Source organism: Halichoerus grypus, chromosome 11, assembly GCF_964656455.1.
Source record: "Halichoerus grypus chromosome 11, mHalGry1.hap1.1, whole genome shotgun sequence".
In the NCBI taxonomy this organism is placed as follows: domain Eukaryota; kingdom Metazoa; phylum Chordata; class Mammalia; order Carnivora; family Phocidae; genus Halichoerus; species Halichoerus grypus.
In genome coordinates, this window is record NC_135722.1 from 48,915,322 (window position 1) to 48,938,208 (window position 22,887).

At 47.2% G+C, this 22,887-nt stretch overlaps 1 protein-coding gene across 1 annotated transcript in view; it reads right to left on the reverse strand.

The window, feature by feature from the left end:
- Nucleotides 1-22,887, reverse strand: part of DNHD1 (dynein heavy chain domain 1) — a 95,934-nt gene that overhangs the window by 23,473 nt on the left and 49,574 nt on the right. The window contains exons 12-23 of the mRNA XM_078057491.1: nt 16,967-17,124; nt 15,989-16,481; nt 10,381-10,508; nt 10,086-10,278; nt 9,593-9,687; nt 8,891-9,098; nt 7,367-7,492; nt 6,952-7,049; nt 3,964-6,850; nt 3,578-3,752; nt 3,220-3,412; nt 2,690-2,978 (exon numbers count right to left, since the gene is read on the reverse strand). Of these exons, the coding sequence (XP_077913617.1) occupies nt 2,690-2,978; nt 3,220-3,412; nt 3,578-3,752; nt 3,964-6,850; nt 6,952-7,049; nt 7,367-7,492; nt 8,891-9,098; nt 9,593-9,687; nt 10,086-10,278; nt 10,381-10,508; nt 15,989-16,481; nt 16,967-17,124 (5,043 nt within the window). The remainder of the gene's footprint in view (nt 1-2,689; nt 2,979-3,219; nt 3,413-3,577; nt 3,753-3,963; nt 6,851-6,951; nt 7,050-7,366; nt 7,493-8,890; nt 9,099-9,592; nt 9,688-10,085; nt 10,279-10,380; nt 10,509-15,988; nt 16,482-16,966; nt 17,125-22,887) is intronic.

A 22,887-nucleotide genomic window follows, 5' to 3' on the forward strand; every position in this document is an offset into this window, starting at 1 on the left:
TTTCGGTTCAGGTCATGATCTCAGGGTCATGAGATCGAGCCCCACGTCAGTCTCTGTGCTGGGCGTGGAGTCTGCTTAAGATCCTCTCTCTCCCTCTTCCTCTGCCCCTCCTCACCCCTCACTCTCACACTCTCTAAAAAATAAATAAAATAAAATAAAATAAAATAAAAACCACACTTCTAAATAACTCATGCATCCAAGAAACCACAGGGTAAATTAGAAAATATTTTGAACTGAAAAATAATGAAAAAAAAAGTTATCAAAATCTGTGGGATGGGGCGCCTGGTGGCTCAGTGGGTTAAGCTTCTGTCTTCGGCTCAGGTCATGACTATGATGTGCCTAGGTATGGTTTTCTTTTTATTATTTTACTTGGGGATAACTGAGCTTTCTATATCTGAAAAGTCAGTATTTTCCAAGAAATTTGGGGAAGTTTTGATCATTATTTCCTCACAGGTTTTTTTTTCTGCCCTATTCTCTCCCCTTTCCTTCTGGAACTCCAGTTGTGTGTGTGTATGTGTGTGTGTGTGTATGGAGCTCTATTCATATTCAATATTTTTTTGTTCTTCAGGATTCACTGACTTTCTTTTGCTAGCTCCAATCTGCTATTAAACCATACAGTGAATTTTTCATTTCAGTTACTCTATTTTCCACTTCTAAAATTTCTGTTTAGTTATTTTTAGTAGTTTCCATTTCTTTGCAGAGATTACCTATGTATTCATTCATTCAGGTCATATTTTCCTTTAAGTACCTGAGGACTTTTATAATAGCTGTAATAGCTGCTATAAATATTTGCTGGATTCAACTTCTTGACCATTTCAAGGTCAGTTTTTATTGACTGTTTTTTCTAGACAGTGGGTCACAGTTTTTTGTTTTGTTGTACATTTATTAATTTTTTATTTTATACTAGATGTTTTAGTGGCTGTCACCCTGGGATATCTTTTACGCTGCCGGCTGTAATATACTTCACTCCATAGCACTACTTGCAATGTTTTCAACCTTCCTGTTGAAATCTCTTCTCAGTTGCTATTCACAGATCTGAATTTACTCTTTCTATTTTCCACTGACAATAACAAATTATTTGTGCAAATTCACTGAAAGACCCAAATAATAGAGTTGTAGAAAATTACAGGTTTTGGTGCTACACAGACTTAAATTTTAATCTTCGTTCTGACACTTACTGGCTAGAGTGTCTTGGGCAAGTTATAAAATCTTTCAGTTTCTTCATCTTTAAAATGATCATAACAAATCTTCATCTTTTTTAAAGATTTTATTTATTCGTTTGAGAGAGAGAGAGAGAGAGAGAGAGAGATAGAAAGAGCACAAGCAGGGGGAGAGGCAGAGGGAGAGGGAAATGCAGACTCCCCGCCGACCAGGGAGCCCCATGGGGGCTCGATCCTAGGACCTAGAGATCAGGACCTGAGCCAAAAGCAGACCCTTAACCATCTGAGCCACCCAGGCACTCCAACAAATCTCCACCTTAATGGGCTTTTATAAACACTAAAGATGATCTAGATAAAATGTGCAGAACATAGCCCTCAATAAATTGTATACCACCTGATTCAAGTTTTCTACATCCCATAAAAGACTTCAGTGTCTAACTGGACAATCCAGCTAATGCTTTAGTCCACTCACTTCCCTGACTCCATTTCTGCCCATTCCCATGGCCATATTCAAACCTGTCACCATCTAGAAGCACACCACTTTAGAAACTTTAAACTTCAATATTCCAAACTTTTACCACAATTTCCCCTTTCCTTTCTAATCTTTGCTTCTACAAACTCTTACTGAGCACTTGCTTCCTGTTGAGTCTATCAAAATGAGTAAGACAAATCTCTCTTCTCATGAAGCTCAGAGTGTAGTGGAAGGATCAACAAGTGAACATATAATCATAAAACCATGGTTGTCACAGACTTTTGTACAGAACACAAGGTGAGTATCTAACCTAGCCAGGAGGCTCAGGTTTCCTGAAGAAGATAGTGACTAAGATTATTTGTAAAGAACAAGGACCTAGCCAGATAAATAGAGTAGGGAAGGCAGAGAGGACAGCAATCCCAGAGGCTAGAGGAAGCTTGACTTACTGAATGCCTGTACATAGATGAGTCCAGTTAGAGTACAGAGTGTAAGAGCCTAGAGAAGAAGGCCTCACTGCAAGGAGCCTTGCAAGAGCATTCCCAATGGTCCGGGTAATGACTGTCTGAACCAGGGAAGATGGACTGGAAATAAGTGGAAAGATTTGAGAGATATTTAGAATGCCAAATTGAGAGACACAGTGAATGGACTTTGGTAAGAAAGGGGGAGATGCCAACAAGATTTCTAGCTTAAGTGACTGGATGGATGGTTGTACTAGTTACTTAGAGGACAGGAGCAGGTTTTAGGGGTAAGATGATGAGTTGAGTCTGAAGTGCCAATGGGACAACAAGGTAGAGATATACAGTAAGTAGTTGGATAAACAGGTCTAGTGCGTAGAAGAAAAGCCTGACCTGGGGATAAAGATTTAGCAGCCAAACACAGAGATGGTGTGATTGTTCGGGGAGCACATGTACAATGAGCAGATATGAGCAGATATGAAGAATGGGATGCTGAGATTTGGTCTGTAGGTGTCTAATTGGGAGTCAGTAAATATCATTAGGGATTTTACAGCCTTAAGAGATCACAATGACTCCTTCCTTCCCTCCACCCAGCTCCTTACCAGAAGCAGCCAGGTGCAGATCCTCCAGCAGGAAGAGGAGGGAGCCTTTAGAATCCAGGTGCTGCCCAGGCCATGGGGCAGCTTGTGCTTGGCCCTGGACCCCTCGACTCAGCAGCAGGCGAAGGTTGATGGGAGTGAAGGCAGGGTGGATGGGGCTGCGCACGTACGGATGCTGGGGCCCCACGAGCACCTCCACAAAGGTGGACTTCCCGGTTGCCGCCTCTCCAGCCAGCAGCACGGGGTGTCCCTCTGACAGAAGCAGATCCACCACATACAAGAGCCGTTCAGTCTGTGGGACAGGAGCAGGGCTTTACTGGGGCAGCACCAGTTTAGGAGAGTAATTTAGCTGAAAGCAAAGTCTAGGGGTCTCGGCTTAGAGCTGCACTCGCAGAACACTTCACATATTCTCGTGATTGTGAGAACGTATCAAAGAACGGGAGCAGGTGGGCCTTAGCTGGGCCGAGAACATGGACTCCCCCAGGATATCTCCTTGAGCCCCAACCCCAGCTGCTGCCCCACTGTCTTCACACCTGCGGAGAAGCGTGGAAGGTGCCCAGAGTTCCCCTGATGCAGCTGCCCAGGTAATGGCCAGTGAAGGGGACCAGTGTCCCATTATCAGGGCACACATGTAGATCAAACACCAAGGCTGAAGGTGGTGGCTCAGGATAGTTGGAGAGGCAACTAATAGAACCCCTCAAGAAGGAATCAAAGAGGGGCCAGAGCCTGTTCAGATGGGTGTACGAGCAAAAGTGTCAGTTACAACAGTACCATTTGTGACACACACTCCACCCGCTCCCCGACAGTGATGTCACCTGGGTTTTTAACTCCCATGCGCCAGTCCATCTCAGCCCTCCGCATCAGCCCCCCCAGCCCCGCCCCTGCAGATACCTGGAGGGAAGGTGGGCTCCAAAGCCCCAGATCAATGCGAAAAGAAAGCTGCTGACAGCCAGCAAATGTTCCTTGCGCTGATTAGGTACGTCATCACTGTCAACTTGGGACCGGTTCAGAGAGCTGCTTTTTGAGGACTTGAAGCTTTGGGCCACCTCGCTAAAACTGAGGTCTTCTGCAAAAGTCCCCATGGCCAGAATAGGAGCCCGGGTAGGAAAAAGTGGGGGTGGGGGGTGGGGAGAGAGTAGAGATTGGTTGTCACTGTCCACTTTTGGTCCCCTGGCCCAAGCCCACCGAAGAACCCATGCTCCAGGCACCAGCTGTCTGCCAGCTCTCCTCAAGGCCCCTCATCTCCAAACCATCCCTTCCCTTTCCCTTCCCTTCACCTGAGATATGTGCCTTCTGCCCCTCATCTATGCGCAGGTAGGGGTCCAGCAGACAGCGTAAGATACGGGCCAGGCTGGTGACTTCAGCCACACCTGGGCAAACGGCCTGCTGCCCATGTACGTGCAGCAGAGAGCTGGCGCCCTGGCGGGTGAGGAACTGGCACGTCGCTGGCACCAGCACTTTGGCCAGGTGGTTGAGCTCGGTGACCGTGTGTTGCTGCAGGCGGTAGTCGTGGGGCAGGGCTGCCATCAGGACGCTAAGCATCCCCTGCCACGTCTGCTCCCCGCCACACCAGACCAGGGCACACTGGCTCACCACTGTGGGGGACACGCCTGTTGCATCTCCCACCTCCATCAGGAGAAAAGTACCTGGGGGTCGTGCTATCTGCTGACCGTTGGGGAGGCTGAGCTGGGGGGCGTCTTTCAGGAGGCAGGTGATGGAGTCCAGCCAAGCCGCACTGGCGACCCCATCACATATTATCCAGTGCTGGGCCCCCACTGATTCCTGTGGTGGCCCCTTTGGGCCCACAGTCTTACCCGGACTGGCTGCACGCAGCAGCCTAGGGAAGACGCCGTGGTGCCAGCAGGGGCCCTCTAGCCATCCCAGGAACTCCTGGGGGCTGAGGACATTGGGGTACAGGTGCGTGATCTCCACCGGCTGGCAGCCCTGGGTTGAGGCGCCCTCCCTGGCCGCCAGCCGATTCTGGATCTTAAATAAGCTGTGCCAACAAGTGGTTTTGCCACTGCCGGCAGGGCCCAGGAGCAAAACACCCAGAGCCCGGCCCAGAGCCTGGCTCAGCTGCTCCAGGGACCCCAAACTGTCAGGGCTGGGATGGATGCCCATCTGCTGCAGTTCCTCCACCAGCAGTGGCTTCCTCGGCACGTGGGCCACAGGCTGTGCCAACACCTGCCTGGCATTAGGGAAGAGCCCGCAGAGCAGCTCTTGGAGGTTGTGCAGGCGGATACCAGTGAGGCTGCTGAACAGCGGTGAGCGTAGCAGGGCACGCAGTAGGGCAGCCTCTTCGGTCACAGCCAGGCTGTGGGGCTGCTGGGACCTGGGCTCCTCCTTGGTCGCGTTTAAATCCTGTATCATGTCTTCCAGTACGTGCTGGAGCAGGGCCAAGCGGCAAGGCAGGGGCGCAGACACCAGCTCGAGCTCCAGGGCGAAGAATCTCGATAGGCAGGAAGCCATGCGGAAGGCATCCCGCATCCCTGCACCCAGCAGGGTCAGCTCTGCCACTCGCTGCAGGTCAGGCGGCGCCAAGGCCACAGGCCGCAGCAGCAAGCGCAGGCTGGCAGGCACGGCAGGGCCCAGGGCGCGCAGCGTCAGGAGAGAGCCATAGCCAAGGCGCACGTACACGTGCTGTTTCTCAAAGAAGCCACTGCCGAGGACCTGGGGTTGCGTGGGGTCCATGGTGCTGGTGCTGCGGGAGGCCTCCTGGTACAGCGGGGCGTAGAGGTGGTGCAGGTCAGCCAGGCGCCGGCCCAGGGCGGAGAGCAAGCCAGGGGGCAGGCGCTGGGCGGCTTCCAACAGCAACCAGGCACCGCCCTGCAAGGCCCCATGCAGGTAGTTGCTTAGGCTCTGGGCCTCTATCTGAGGCAGGCAAGTCATCGTCACCAGCTGGCGCCCCAGGGCCCGTGCCAGGCTCTTCGCCGTGGCTGCCTTGCCTACTCCCTCGGGGCCCAGCAGAGTCCCACAGGCCACCTCCTCTAGGGCCAGCAGCAGTACCAGGGCTGGCCGCTCGGGCAGCAGGCTGGGCAGAGACCCCAGTCTGGGACCCAGGTACTCATAATTGTACAGGAAGGACCGGCCTAGCACGTCTACCCAGCACGCCGCTGGCGACGGAGAAGTCGCAGCCGATGCAATCGTCTTGAGACTCTGCAGGGGGCTTTGGGGGACGATGTGAGGTGAACCCAGGTGGTATTTGAGTTGGCGAGCCCAGTGGAAATCTGTCAGATCGCTGACCTGGTGCTCCTGCAGGAGCTGTGCTATATCCCGGTGAGTCACTGCCATGACCAGCAGGGCACTGAGCAGGCTGGTCTGGCGGACAGAAGCCAGGGGCTGCTCGCCCTGGGAGCCCCTCTGGGCCCGTATAAAGTGCACCAGTGTCTCGAGCTTGCACACATGCACGGGGACCATGGCTGCGGTCCTCCCCCTGAGCAGAGCCTCCTCCACCTCCGCCCGCCACACCACTTCCTCAGCCACCAGCACACACTGCCAAGGGAAGGCCTGGACTAGGTGGAGCCAGTGGTGGGCGAACAGCTGTGGGCGCAGCTGGTCTTTCTGGGGCAGCTGCTTGAAGGCCTCATCCATCGGTGGGCCCAGAGCAAGGCGGGAAGCCACACAGCCCTGCAACTTGTGCACCAGTGCCGAACGCAGGCACTTCTCCAGGGAGGCCAGCCACTTGGGGAGATCTGGATGCAGGGGAACGGACCTCTGCAGCTTCACCTCCTCCCCACCTGCCCCCAGCACTGCCAGGGCCTCCACCTGAGTCGATGTGTTGGGGCTTGCCTCCCGGTCATCCATGTGTTCGTCAGGTGGGCTGGACGTGAAGCTCACAGCGTGCACATGAGGAAAGCAGCGTCTTACCCACAGCTGGGCCTCACAGGACTCCAGTGGGGCAGCCAGCAGGGCCACCAGCTCGCTATCGCTGAGGAAGAAGAGGCGGGGGAAATGAGCACACACACTATAGAGCACGCTCTTCAGAGCCATAATGATGCCCTCCAGCTCCACGGAGCCTGCTTGCAGCAGCTGCTGCAGCTGCTGGCCTTGGAAATGAGGGCTCCGCTTGACACTGGGCACTATAAGTGACAGAACCAGGGGGTCATCTACAGAGATCTGCATCAGGGTCCGATACTGATCATCCGTGGCCTTGAACCGGGAGTTCTGTGGTGAGAGAGGGGGTAAAAGTGAGGGCAGCTCTCCCTCCCCACCTGAGCCCCACAGCGCAGTAGCCCTTGTCCACCTGCCTCACCCTTTTTCCCTACCAGGTCAGGACTAGGAAACTCAATCTTCATCTCGTGCAGAACTTTATTCAGAAAAATCCACTGCTGCTGGAAAGTCACCCACACCTCCAGCAGGGCACCTGTGTGAGCAGCCAGAGGAACACTGGATGGAGACTGGGGTTTTAGCTTCTGCGAGGGGGTCCAGCTGGTCCTGACCTCTCAGGATGCCCCTCCAAAACATTCAGCAGGACCCAGGGATCTTGCTTGGAAGACAGCAAACTTTCGCCGTGAATAAACTTTCGCCTGGTCACCTCAGCCCAAGAAGTGGCTCTGAAGGGGGTCCTCACTCTGTCCTTCTGATCTCCCCCCCCCACCCAAACCCCACCTCTTACCCCATCCCTCCAGGCTGTCCCACCTCAGGTCCCACCCATTCACCCAGCTAGAGGCTGGCACTCACTCAGGCTATGCATGATGGTTACCCATTCCAAAGCTACTTTGTTTAAGTCTCCTGACTTTTGGATGGCCAGGATCTTGAACAACACCTGAAGACTTTCCTGGATAGAATCCTGCAGGCTGCTGTAATCTAAGGAAGAGTGGGTTCCAGCTCAGCTGAGCTGGCAGTCAGATGGGGCAAGGGCAGGGATGACTATTACCCAAATTACACTGAAACTCACAGTTCTCAAGCTATTCTCTAGAAGACCCAAACATGTCTTCTTCCACTAGGTGAAAAGTATGCTCACCTAGAGTCAGAATGTGTCTGCAAGCCTGTTCATGTGAGTTATAATCTTAAGTACAGAATTTGATCTAATATTATGTTAAGCACTGAAATATGGGTGGGGAAGGAGTTGCTGGTTCTACAGAAACTATGGAAAGCCTTCAGTAAAGGTGAGTTGATAAAAACATGATATTAAATTAGGTATAGGCCGGTCAATTTTTAAAACTTGGGAAATTATAATAAAAATCTAGAAAAATTCTGGACTCTAGCAACTTCACAAGTGTCTTCATGTCACTGCCCAACTTTACAGAAATTGAAAGCGGAAATGGTGGACAATGCATTGATGCAGGAAAGGCGATGAGGAACTTCTATCAGTCAACGACAAATCAAAGTAAAGCTCTTGTCCTTTGGATAAAAGGTTAGTAAATCAATGTATGTTTATATGTTTTAAGCTAAAGTAAAAATCTTAAGTCATATATACATCATATTTTATGATCTTCCTATTTAACTAACTTTGAATTTGCCGGTTGGGTTTCAAGTGGGCTGGATAAGAGAATTTCTTTCCTACTGGCAATTCCCTAACTATGCCATCTCGGGGCCTGTACATATGTTGTTCCCTCTGCCTGGCATGCTCTTCTCTCCCTGTAAGTTTGGCAAACTCCTACTCCTTCAGGGGTCAGCATGAGGCCTTTGCCTGTGGGAAGAGAAGATTCCTCTGACTCTCCCCGGTCCTTTGAAGCTGGTCCTCTTTCTGAGATTCCACTGCCCTCGGTTAGGTTCTCCACCATGCACTCATCTCTATTCTATTGTCCTCTCTCACTGGACTGGGAGCTCCTGAGGGACAGGACTTCTGTCTGGCAACCCCCACGTCTCCTGTATTTGGCTCAGAGAAGGCAGGTAGGTTTGATGTAGGAACGACAAAAGAGGAAATGAGTGGGGCAGAAGATCAGACAGCAGGATGCAATCTAGAGGAAAGAGCACTGGAAAATGGAGAGACATGACTGTGAGGGATTTCTTAGTACACCCAGAAAGGGAAGGACCTTTGCTGAAGAGGCAGGCACTGGGCAGGAGGAGGGAGCTCCCAAGATTAAGACTTAATAGGAGCTACATGAAAGACACTGTCTCAGGACAGACTGATGTCTCCTCCTGTCCAGTAAGGATGGGGCCCTGCTGGAGAAGCTAGATCCCACAGGGCTTGGTGGACACAGTAGACAAATGTGGCCCCTGGCAGCGTCCTATCACTGGGCCGCAAGGGCTGCGTCTCACCTGAAAGGATGAAGGTGCCGCTGTCCTTGGCCACCACCTCCCACTGGGGGCTACGGATCACTTGCTTCTTGGAGCGCTCCAAGGCTGGGGGCTCATAGGGCACATGCAGGATGAAGTTGATGAGGCGAAGCTGGCGTGACTCCCAGACCCGCTGCAGCCGCCGTAGGGTTTCTTGGGCATGGATTCGTTCGTTTTCACCCTGCCAGATCTGGAACAGCTGGGTCTCAGGGACCAGCACTGGGTGATGGCTCAGGGGATACCCTTGAAGCTGGGACTCAAGGGCCAGGGCTCAAGGGAGTGGAAGTGTCAGAGATTGAGAGTAGGACCATTTGGCTTCAGATAGGCCATCTGCAGCAGGCTTTGACCTAAAACTGCTGCCTTGAAACCCACTCTTTTGCAAGGTTTCAGCTGGGGACACTACCTTAATCAGTTCATGTTGGAACTGGGCAGGTGTTGGGGGACATCTGCTATCCTGTGTGCCCACAACTTTGGGAGTGGGGCATACTCTCAGAGTCTGAAACCACCCATCAGACCCCCACAACCTCCAGGCAGGACAGCAAACTCAACTTCCCACCTTCCCACCCACAAGCCAGTATCTACGACCCCCTGTCGCGAGGGGTTGCTGGAACTTAACTGGATCTATTACAGCTTAGCAAATAGGTCCTGGGTTTGGACCAAGTCCTTCTCTCTGGAGGGCCCCACCTGATTGATTCGATCTGCAAAATCCAGCAGCGGACAAGTGAGCAGCTGGCCCAGTGTTAGCAGTTCCATGTTGTAGAGACTGTCTAGCCCTAAGGCTGGAGGTAGAGGGGACAAGTCGGAGCAACACCCAGTGTATGGCAGAGCCCGGCCCATATCCCAGAGCCCCAGATCTGCAGCCCTGAGCCCAGCCCAGCCCAGCCCCCAGAGAGCAGATCTGAAAGCACAACACAGAGCCAAGAACTCAGAACATAGGGTCCAGAGCACAACACAGAGCCCACAGCTAAGACTCGAGCCTGAGTCTAGCCCAAGTCAGCAGAGAGGACCCACATGATGGTGCAGGAGGTTAGAAATGTTGGTCCCTGTGGGAGCAAGGCAGGGAGCAACCCAGGGAGGAAAGATGTTGCCTATAGGAGGAGCAGGGAAAAGAGTTGTTACATCGTTCTAATCCCCATGTCCTTTCCTTCCCCTCCCCCTGACTCTACCCAAAACACACCTCTGAGAAGGGCTTGGAGGCTCTGCAGCTGGAGGCTGCCCAGCTTGGTCAGTAATGGCAGGTAGCTGCGAAACTCCTCCAGGATGCGCACGCAGCGCTGCAGGACTGGGCTGTGCAGCCCCAGGCTTGTACTCATCCGGGCTGCCTCCGCCAGCCAGCCGTCTGTCTTCTCCTGGGCCGTAGTCATGCTGAACTGGAGCGACAAAGGTTCATCGTGAGCCGGAGACCCTTCCCCACCTTCCCCCCCGGCAGACTCTCCACTCTCAGGCAGGAGCTCCGAGGGAGGTGTCAGAACCTTGGCAAAAGCCATGCACTTCCATTCGCTGATGTTCTCAGAGATGACCCGGTACAGGTGCCAGATGCGCTGCTGCAGCACAATCGGACGGGTTCCGCGGACTGGCAAGGGCACAGGACTCTCGTCCCCTGTGGGGTAGGGCAGGATGAGGCCTGGGCTGGGGGGGGGAGGGGCGCGGGGAGGGGCGTGGTGGGGAATGGTCAGTCAAGGGCCCGTAATGGCAGAAACAATGGTCTGAAAGTGCCAGGGCTGGGGGAGCCACAATTGTTCAGTACAATGTAGGTGGGGACCATCCAAGGGACAGTTTTTCCTATTGCTCGGATGCACCAGGCATGCTCTCTCCTGCTGAGGGCTTCTGACTGGCGGTCATTCTTCTGGAACTCTCTCCCCTCAGAGAACCATATACCTCACTCCCTCACCAAATCCAAGTCCTTCTGCATGAGACCCGTGGAGCCCGAGCTCTTATGAACGGCTACCCTCCCCGCCATCCCCGACACCTCTTACCTGCTCTCTTCTTTTCTCTGGGCCACTTTGCACTTTCTAAAATACTCCATAATTTGGTTATATTTTACATTTATAATTTGTTGTCTTTCTCTCCCAGCTACAATATTGGGCCTGTGAGGGCAGGAGGTCTGTGATTTGTCCACTGATATACTGCAAGCTCCGTGCACAGCACAGGCACTCAACAAATATCTGTTAGACAGATGGACAAATCCACGGAGATGCATATGCTAAAGATCGGGCCCACAGAGAAGGCCGTAAAATGTAAATGGAGATGCTTCCTATTTTGTGTACTTCTGGTCATCATTCCCTCCCTTCATCTCATAAGCTGCTGCATTAGTTCTTGACCAATAATTTATATTCGGTTGCGAGATATGTGTCAAAAGTAATTTGCAGGTAATATTAATTGTAGTACTGAGGGGGCACCTGGGCAGCTCAGTTGGTTGTCCAACTCTTGGTTTCAGCTCAGGTCATGATCTCATGGGTAGTGAGAGAGAGCCCCACGTCAGCTCCACACTCAGTGGGGAGTCTGCTTGAGGTTTCTCTCCCCCAGCCCCTCCCTGCTATGCATGTGTGTGTGCATGCTCTCTCTCTCAAATAAATAAATCTTTAAAAATAATAATAATTATTATAGTCCTGAGATTTGCAATTAAAAGCTATCAGACCAGATTTAAGGATATTGCAGTAAAATTGTCATTCTCATTTATTTGAATTCCAGTATACTTTCTTGAGTGAGAGAAAAAGTGATAAAATAAAGCCCAGATGCTGGGAATCATGCATCTTACATGTGTAAACATCATCCATCATGGAGAGCAGAATACTGAAAGGCTTAGAATCACTATCACGCTATCAGAGCTCTCATCTGATCCAGGCCCCCCCAAAAAATGATAGTGAATTTAAACTCTTCCAATCTTTCTTTGTCTGAACTCAAAAGATCTGGCTACAGACTCATATAATCTTTGGTAGCAGTTGTCTCAACATCAAATATTGGACAAATGAGGAACTTCCTCTGTAAGAAAGAACAGGCATTATATCTCCAGACACATGAGAGGAGAAAGACAAACTTGAGGATTAACAGCAAATATCCTCTGACAGACATTTGCTGTGGTATCTACTCAGTAAATTCCACTGCATTTTAAAACTTTATTTGGAAGTGATTTCACTTTTTTTTTTTTTTTAAGAGAGAGCACGCACGTAAGTGGAGATGGGGAGGGGGAGTGGGAGAGGGAGAGGGAGAGAATCTTAAGCAGACTCTGCCCTGAGTGCAGAGGCCGATGAGGGGGTCAATCTCAACAACCCTGAGATCACAACCCAAGCCCAAATCAAGAGTTGGACACTTAACCAACTGAGCTACCCAGGCGCTCTGTGATTTCAAATCTTTTAAAGTTGCAAGCAAAAGCGGTAACAAGAATATCTATATACCATTTCCTGAGATTCACTTTTTGTTAACATTTTACCCGTTTTCTTTATCAGTTGTGTTTCCATGCTCTGTGTGTGTATGGGCATATGTATACACAAACACATAATTCTTTTCTGAACTACTGAAGGGTAAGTTACATATTTCATGGCCCTATTATCCCCAAACTCAAATGTGTATTTCCTAAGAACAGGGATATTCTCTTATATAACTATAGTATAGTGATCAACTCCATATATTACATTGATAGAATTCTTTAATCTACAGTCTGTGTTCCAATGTTGTCCGCTGACCTAATAATGTCCTAGATAGTATTTTTCCCCTCAAGTACAGCATCCAGCCCAGGATCAAGTACCACATTTACTTGTCATGTCCCTTTAACTTCTTTTAATCTAGAACATTCCTCACAGCCTTTATCTTTTCTAACAGACATTTTTGAAGTATACTGACCCCTTTGTCTCTTTTTTTTGTTAACAGAAAGTTCATGTTGTGTATGACTTTCATGACTGAAGTTATTAATTTTCAGCTGGACTACTGAATAGTTTTTGTGTCCTCTGGGTATCATGTCTGGAGGTACATGATGTCCATCTGTCCCTCACTGGAGATGTTAATCTTTGATCACCTGGTCAAAATGTTGCCCAATTTCTCTACTAAGTAATTGCTAAGGTGTTTTTTCCCCTCCCTTGCAATTAATAAGTAGTCTCTGTAGGAGAATCTCTAAGACTGTGCAAATGTTCTACTCCTCATCAAATTTGCCCCCAGATTTGACATCCACTAATGATCCTTACCTGATCCAATATTTATTAGAATGTTTGCAAAATGATGATTTTTCCCTCCAGATTTGCTCCAGTTGACTCTTGGCACTCTACTATAAGTGCAAGTCCTCATTTCTCCCTCATTGATTTATTTATCTATTTATTATTAGTGTGGATAATCAATTCCTATTTTTCCAATAGTTTACTTTGTACTTTGGTGCTTAAATTGTCCCAGTTTTGGCCAGTGGCATCCCTTCTGTGTCCTTGTGACATGCTCCCATCACTTATTAAAGGAATTTATTACTCTCTTACTTTCTGGGTTAAAAAAATATTCTAGGCTCATCTTGTACCTACCCTGTGATAGCCCTGGAATCATCCACTCTCTGAGGAGCCCTGGTAGGGAATGATCTTAGCAACCAAGATCCATTCAGGTTTATATACACATACACATTCACTTACATACATATATATGTGCACATAAGCATGCATACACATACAATATGTGTGTGCATTTTAAAATGCAATGGAAATTACAGAGAGTGGAAGTTTATAAGACAAGCTCATGATATTTCTCCAGGATTCAGAATAAAGGAATGACTCATGATGAAGATAAAAGAAATGGAGAAGAGATCCAGAAAATCCAAAATATAAGTATGAATTCTGAAAGGAGACCAGAGCAAATATAATAACAGCCATTATCAAATAACTGATAAACAGATTACCTATCCAGGAAAAAAAATTAGATTGGTATCAAATTTGCCCACAATGCCAACTATCAGAAGGCAGTGATGCAATAGCCTAAGTTTGGGGAAAAAAATTTGTGAATTCAGATTCAGTATTTAGCCAAGCTGTGATGTAAGGACATTATAAAGTCATTCCAGGCATAAAGATCTTAGAAATTTTAACATCTCTAACTCCCTTCTTAGAAAAAATAAATACTCGGGCGCCTGGGTGGCTCAGTTGGTTAAGCGACTGCCTTCGGCTCAGGTCATGATCCTGGAGTCCTGGGATTGAGTCCCGCATCGGGCTACCTGCTCAGCGGGGAGTCTGCTTCTCCCTCTCCCGCTCCCCCCTCTTGTGCTCTTTCTCTCTCTCACTCTCTCTCTCAAATAAATAAATAAAATCTTTAAAAAAAAAAAAAGAAAAAATAAATACTCAAAGTATCAAAGAAATATTATAGCCATTTAAGGAAAGAATGAAAATAATGAAAAGATGTGGTATTTCTAAAAATGGTAGTGTGACAACACGGATGGACCTAGAGGGTATTATGCTAAGTGAAATAAGTCAGACAAAGACAAATTCCATACAATTTCACTTATATATGGAATCTAAAAAAAAAAAAAAAGAATAAACAAAAAGCAGAAACAGACCCCTAAATACAGAGAACTCAGATTTGCCAGAGGGAAGGGGGTGGGGGTTGGGCACAATGGGTGAAGGGGAGGGGGACATAGCTCTCGTTATGGAATGAAGAAGTCATTGGGATGAAAGAGACAGCATAGGGATATAGTCAACAGTACTGTAATAGAATTATATGGGGACAGATGGTAGCTACACTTGTGGTCCACACAGCATAATATATAGAATCATTTGTCGAATCACTATGTTATACACCTGAAACTACTGTAACATTCATTGTCGACTATACTTCAATTTAAAAAAATGGTAGTGGGTGGGGCGCCTCGGTGGCTCAGTCATTAAGCGTCTGCCTTCGGTTCAGGTCATGATCCCAGGGTCCTGGGATCAAGCCCCACATCGGGCTCCCTGCTCCATGGGAAGCCTGTTTCTCCCTCCCCCACTCCTCCTGCTTGTGTTCCCTCTCTTGCTGTATCTCTGTCAAATAAATAAATAAAATCTCAAAAAAAAAAAATTGGTAGTGGGTAAACAAAACCAGTAAACCTTAGATGTCAAAATAGTTGTTAACGTGGTTATAAAACCAAGCAAATGTCAAAAGTATTGAGTAAAATAAAAGATACGTAATGAACAATAACGAATAGTATTAATAATCTAGCTCTAAGATCCTGGATTCTTTTAACAAACACTGGGAGTCTGGTGAAGAGCCGGGGATGGAAGAAGGAGCTAAAAGCAGTACTGTGGAGTTTCCTGGGCCTAGCATCACAGGGCCTGGGTCCCCACTCTCTTTTCCACAAGCATCCCCAATCCCTAGAAGAAAGTTCAAGCTCTGTCGTCTATGTCAGTTAGAGTATGGGACAAGGGTCTCTCCATACTTGGCCAAAGAAAAAGTTCCTTGCTTGAGGAAGGTCCAGGGTGTCCTCCACCTTACATCTGGCCCAATGGCCCTGGGACTGGGGATGCCCACAGGCAGAGTTGGCAATAGTTGGTAGTTGGCCAAGAGGCAACTCAGAAGCAATGTGACCTTCCAGGGGATAAAAGTAACCAATAGAAGTGACTGCACCTGAGAAAAGAAACTTGAGCCCACAAAGTTCTTTATGTGCAGAAGGGAACCAGCCTAGCTGCACCATTGTACAGAGGGCTCAATAGTTCTGCTGGTGTCAGCCTACGGGTCAGGGAGACCCACAGCAGCTGCCCGTCTACACCACATTGGCTGGGAGCAGTGAGACCTATTTTTATCTAGGCCCTGCAGCCTGGAACTGGGTTGAATAGGCTAAGAATTACAAGGAGGGCACCTTTACATTTCTCCTGCACGGGCTTTCAGCCCTCTAACCCCATCGCATACTAATGGAACATTCACCTATTTGCCTTCCTGTGACTTCTGTGAGCCCCCGTCTCCCTACCCTAAGCACAACCCTTGACATAGCCAATGCAAGATTTTATCCTGCAATTTTCATTTATAGAAGAGACTAAAAGGAAGCTATGTGCTTCCCGAGACTTGCTTAGGGACACTCAGGACACAGGACCCTTATCTCAGTTGCAGGGTCTATCACAGGATGGTGTGGGGGGCAGGGATCCTCAGTACCAGTGAAGGTGGCATAGGCATGGTGCAGCTCACTGAGGTGGCTGGCTGTGTTCTGGAACTGACGCTCCAGGGAGATGAGCTGGCGCTCAGTGCTCCTCTGCTCTTGCGCAGGGTCCATGAAGGGGCCGGAGAGGGCCTTGTCAATCAGGCCTTCCAGCTCCACCAGTGACGCGGCTATCAGCTGCTGTAGCTTGGGCACGATGGCATGCCGCTTGCTGAGCAGGAACTCTGAGGCCTGGCTTTTCTCAAATTGAAATGCCTCCCACACATCCAGGAGCTGTGGGGCAAGCAGAGCGCGGTCAAGCAGAAGCGTGTGGGGGGGAGGGGGGCTGGGAGGCATGGGTGACTTCGGGAATTGCCTTCTCACCGAGATGTCCAGTGCCTCGTTCTCAGCACTAAAGAGGCTAAAGTGGTTCCGGATGAGTTCGTGGAGTGACCGTATGTATTCCATTCGCTCCTCCAGCATGTTGTACTGCTCATTGGCCTCGTTCAACTGCAGGGGCCACAGCATGAGACCAGCACCCCCACAACCCTGTGCACCAGTCTGGGCTCATCCCTGAGGGGCACTCCCACCTTCTAGAGGCTCCAGACCCCAGCAGCCACTATTAACCCAACTGGGATCAGGGGCACCGTGGGATCAGATCCCATCTGACCCAGGTCTCTGTGAAGACAGCGCAGCTCCGCCCACACCAAATCATGACAGGGCAATAGATCCCTAGCTGACTGCCACAGAGAGCAGAACTATCTCTGAAAGCAGGACCGTGGTTCTCATCTTGCCACGGCCTCTTCCTGACATGAGGAAACGGAGGGCCATGAGAACAGGGTGAGAGTTAGTAAGGGCAGATCACATACGTGAGCCTAGTTTAAAAGCATCAAGCCCCATTGGGAGCTCACCAGAGACCTGAAGAAGAGTGTGCTGAGCATGTGAGCAAAATGGGCCCCTGGATAAGCTGGGAAGGAAAGGCAGGAAGAGCCTACCTTCTGGGAGCACCGTGCAATGGTATGAATGTCTGAGTTGATGGTTTGGAAGACCTCCGTGAAATCCATGAGCTCTGTTATTAGTTGCTGACTGAGGGTCCAGCACTCATTCTGCACATGTGTAAGAATGTCCTTCCTGATGCTATCCAGCTTGGATTCTGAAGACAGGAGAGGGTCAGATGGTAGGGGGCTATATGAAAGAGAAGGGGTGCTGGGGAAGTGCTGTGGGTCCAGAGTGGGGAAGGAGTAATGGGGAGGCCAGACCATGAATTCATTCCTTCACTCAGTGAACACTTACTGGACCCCTGCCCAGTGTCTGGTCAGCGGCTCTTCACTGGTGCTGTCCACAGCTACTAAAGGCTGTGCCAGGCACCAGGAGACCAGAGTGACTGGGTGAGACAGAAAGTGTTCCCACCCTCAGAAGTTCACAGTATGGTGGCAGAGACAAACACATGGACAATCACAAACCAGTGTGATAAATGCTCTGCAAGTCCTGAGCCTGATATAGTGAAAGGAGAGGAGGCCTGTGGAGGCTGGGAAAGGCCTCCCCTGGAAGGGAACACTGGAGCTGAATGTGTCGAGTAGCTAATGCTCCAAAGAGCAAAGCCACGCCAAGCAGATGAAATAGCACGTGCAAAGGCACGGGAATGACATGTTCGTGAATAGCAGAATGCCCTATTGCGATGAAAGCTTTCTGTTTGGGGAGCCTTAGTGGCTTTGCTCCAGTAGAAGAGGTACCAAGAAGAATGTGTAATCTGCCCTTTGTTTTTAAGGATTAAAAGAAGAAGCTGTCAGGTGGATATGGGACTAGAAGGTAATCTTAGAGGCTGCCTTTGGTGATATGAACAACTCCACCGTTTCCAAGGGCAGGAGTAACATTGGCATGAGGCCTCACCAAATCACTGACAGCACCAAGATACCACTGATTATAAGAAACACCATTTATTTTATATACCACACAAAAAGAAAAAATCGATGCCATTTAAAATCTGACATTCCATCACTTATAATACACCTCTTAAGTTCAGAGATGTTAAAATATGCACAGGAGAGCAAAATACAATATAGAAATATGATATGCAGGGGCGCCTGGGTGGCTCAGTCAGTTAAGCATCTGATTCTTGATCTCAGCTCAGGTCTTGATCTCAGGATCATGAGTTCAAGCCCTATACTGGGCTCCACGTCCAGAAAAAAAAAAAAAAAGAAGGAGAAGAAGGAGAAGGAGAAGAAGAAGAAGAAGAAGAAGAAAGAAGAAGAAGAAGAAGAAGAAAGAAAAGACAAAGAAAAAAGAAATATGAAATGCAGTATACCACAAAATACAGCATAGAGTGCTTGCTTACTACATGCCATATACAATATCAACTACTTTACCTGTATTAACCCTTTAAATCCTCACAAAAACTCTTTGAAGTAGATAATATTATTGTCCCTGTTTTACAGATTAATAAACTGAGCCTCAGAGGGGTTCAACGACATTATCAATATCACACAATGGCAACAAAAGTCCAGGACCACATGGCTTCACAGGCAAATTCTACCAAACATTTATTTATTTACTTTTTTTTTTTTTGCAGAGTACAAATGCCTTGTTCTTTTTTTTTTTAATTTTATTATGTTATGTTAATCACCATACATTACATCATTAGTTTTTGATGTAGTGTTCCGTGATTCATTGTTTGCGTATAACACCCAGTGTTCCATTCAGTATGTGTGCAAGCTGGTGCAGCCACTCTGGAAAACAGTATGGAGGTTCCTCAAAAAGTTGAAAATAGAGCTACCATACGATCTAGCAATTGCACTACTGGGTATTTACCCCAAAGATAAAAATGTAGTGATCTGAAGGGATACGTGCACCCCGATGTTTATAGCAGCAATGTCCACAATAGCCAAACTGTGGAAAGAGCCAAGATGTCCATCGACAGATGAATGGATAAAGAAGATGTGGTATATATATACAATGGAATATTATGCAGCCATCAAAAGGAATGAGATCTTGCCATTTGCAACGACGTGGATGGAACTGGAGGGTGTTATGCTGAGCGAAATAAGTCAATCAGAGAAAGACATGTATCATATGACCTCACTGATATGAGGAATTCTTAATCTCAGGAAACAAACTGAGGGTTGCTGGAGTGGTGGGGGGTGGGAGGGATGGGGTGGCTGGGTGATAGACATTGGGGAGGGTATGTGCTATGGTGAGCGCTGTGAATTGTGCAAGACTGTTGAATCACAGACCTGTACCTCTGAAACAAATAATACAATATATGTTAAGAAAAAAAGAAGAAGATAGCAGGAGGGGAAGAATGAAGGGGGGAAAATCGGAGAGGGAGATGAACCATGAGAGATGATGGACTCTGAAAAACAAACTGAGGGTTCTAGAGGGGAGGGGGGTGGGGGATGGGTTAGCCTGGTGGGGGGTATTAAAGAGGGCACATTCTGCATGGAGCACTGGGTGTTATCTACCAAACACTTAAAGAAGAGTTAATACCTATTCTTCTCAAACTATTCCAAAAAATAGAAAAGGAAGGAAAACTACATTCATTCTATGTGGCCAGCACTACCCTGACACCAAAGCCAGATAAAGACACCACTAAAAAAGAGAACTTCAGGCCAATATCCCTGATGAACATAGATGCAAAAATTCTCAATAAAATACTAGCAAACCGAATCCAATAATACATTAAAATAATCATTCACCATGATCAAGTGGGATTTATTCCTGGGCTGCAAGAATGGTTCAATATTTGCAAATGAATCAATGTGATACATCACATTAATAAAAGAAAGGATAAGAATCATGATCTTTTCAGTAGATGCAGAAAAAGCACTTGACAAAGTACAACATCCATTCATGATAAAAACCCTCAACAAAGTAGGTTTAGAGGGAACATACTTCAACATAATAAGGGCCATTTATGAAAAACCCACAACTAATATTATCCTAAATGGGGGAAAAACTGAGACCCTTCCACTACAGTCAGGAACAAGACAGGGATGTCCATTCTCACCATTTTTATTCAAAATAGTACTGGAGGGACACCTGGGTGGCTCAGTTGGTTAAGCGTCTGCCTTCGTCTCAGGTCATGATCCCAGCATCCTGGGATTGAGCCCTGCAGTGGGCTCTCCACTCAATGGGGAGTCTGCTTCTCCCTCTGTCCCTTCCCCTCCTTGTGCACTCTCTCTCAAATAAATAAAATCTCAAAAAAAAGAAAAAGATAGTACTGGAAGTCCTAGCCACAGTAATCAGACAACAAAAAGAAATAAAAGGCATCCAGATCAGCAAGGAAGAAGTAAAACATTCATTATTTGCAGATGACATGATACTATATATAGAAAACCCAAAAGACCACCAAAAAACTGCTAGAACTAATAAACAAATTCAGTGAAGTTGCAGGATACAAAATAAACGTGCAGAAATCTGTTACATTTCTCTACACCAATAATGAAACAGCAGATAGAGAAATTAAGGAATGAATCCCATTTACAACTGCACCAAGAACAAAAAGACACCTAGGAATAGATTTAACCTAAGACATGAAAGACCTGTACTCTGAAAACTATAAACACTGATGAAAGAAATTAAAAAGGACACAAAGAAATGGAAAGACATTCCATGCTCAAGGATTGGAAGAACAAATATTGTTAAAATGTCTATACTACCCAAAGCAATCTACACATTTAATGCAATCCCTATCAAAATACCAACAGCATTTTTCACAGAGCTAAAACAAACAATCTTAAAATTTGTATAGAACCACAAAAGGCCCTGAATAGCCAAAGCAATCTTGAAAAAGAAACGAAAAGCTGGAGGCATCACAATTCCAGACTTCAAGTTATATTACAAAGCTGTAGTGATCAAGACAGTATGGTACTGGCACAAAAAACAGATACAAACTCACAATTACATGGTCAATTAATCTTCAACAAAGCAGAAAAGAATATCCAATGGGAAAAAGACTGTCTCTTCAACAAGTGGTATTGGGAAAACTGGACATCTATGTGCAAAAGAATGAAAGCTGACCCCTTTTTACACCACACACAAAAATAAATTCAAAATGGATTAAAGACCTAAATGTGAGACAGAAAACCATCAAAATCCTAGATGAGAACACAGGCAATAACCTCTCTGACATGGGCCAGAGCAACTTCTTACTAGATATGACTCCTGAGGCAAGAGAAACAAAAGCAAAAATGAACTATTGGGATTTCATCAAAATAAAAAACTTCTGCACAGCAAAGGAAACAATCAACAAAACTAAATGGCAACCTATAGAATGGAAGAAAATATTTGCAAGTGATATATCTGATAAAGGGTTAGTATCCAAAATATATAAAGAACTTATAAAATTCAACACTCCAAAAATGAATAATCCAATTGAGAAATGGGCAGCAGATATGAAAAGACATGTTTCCAAATAAGACATACAGATAGATGGCCAACAGACACATGAAAAGATGCTCAACATCACTCATCATCAGGGAAATGCAAATCAAAACCACAATAAGATATCACCTCACACCTGTTAGAATGGCTAAAATTAATACCACAAGAAACAAGTCTTTTTTTTTCTAAATTTCTTTTTTTTAAAGATTTTATTTATTTATTTGAGAGAGAGAGAGAGAGAGAGAGAGAGATCACGAGCAGGGGGGAGGGGTAGAGGGAGAAGCCAACTCCCTGCTGAACAGGGAGCCGGATGCAGAACTCCATCCCAGGACCCTGGGATCATGACCTGAGCTGAAGGCAGAGGCTTCACCAACTGAACCACCCAGGCGCCCAAGAAACAACAGTGTTGGCAAGGATGTGGAGAAAGAGGAACCCTCTTGCATTGTTGGTGGGAATGCAGACTGGGTACAGCCACTCTGGAAAACAGTATGGAGATTCCTCAAAAAGTTAAAAATAGAACTACCCTAAGATCTAGCAATTGCACTACCAGGTATTTACCCATAGAATACAAAGATACTAATTCAGAGGGATACATTCACCCAGATGTTTATAGCAGCATTATGTACAATAGCCAAATTATGGAAGCAGCCCAGGTATCCATCGATTAATGAATGGATAAAGAAGATGTAGTATATATACACAATGGAATATTATTCAGCCATAAAAAGAATAAAATCTTGTCATTTGCAACAACATGGATGGAGCTGGAGAGTATTAGGTTAAGCAAAATAAGTCAGTCTGAGAAAGACAAATACCATATGCTTTCATTCATATGTAGAATTTAAGAAACAAAACAAAAGAGCAAAGGGGAAAAAAGGGGGGGGGGCAAACCAAAAAACAGACTCCTAACTGTAGAGAACAATCTGATGGTTACCAGAGGGGAGGTTGGTGGGGGGATGGGTGAAATAGATGATGGGGACTAAGGGGGGCACTTGCTGTGATGAGCACAGGGTGTTGTATGGAAGTGTTGAGTCACTATATTGTACACCTGAAACTAATATTATGCTCTATGTTAACTGACTGGAATTTAAATAAAAACTTAAAAAAAATCACACAGTGGCAGAGCAAAGATTCAAACTCAGGCAGCCTAGCTGCACTCTGTTCTATGTTGTGAGGGGTGAAAATAAACTGACTTATCCTCTATGAGCATCCGCAACTGGAGATGAGTTCCAGGGACAGAGAATTGAAACGCACTGGGTATGACCCTTCTGGAGCCTTGAAGGAAGTAACCAATGGGATTCAATACCAAGAACTGAGACTGAGAAAACCGAGAGGGGGGGGACGCCTGGAGGGGCACGTGAGGTTGAAGAGAACACCAAGAAGAGAACTTAACCTTTTACAAACGATCCCTGGGGCCCATCACAGTAGCTGGGCTGGTGCTGCTTTTAAGAGCCACAGGGGCAGACAGGTGAGGGCAGAGAGGAGCTCAACAGTGACATGGGACGGTCTAAATCAGCAATAGGCTGGAAATACCAGG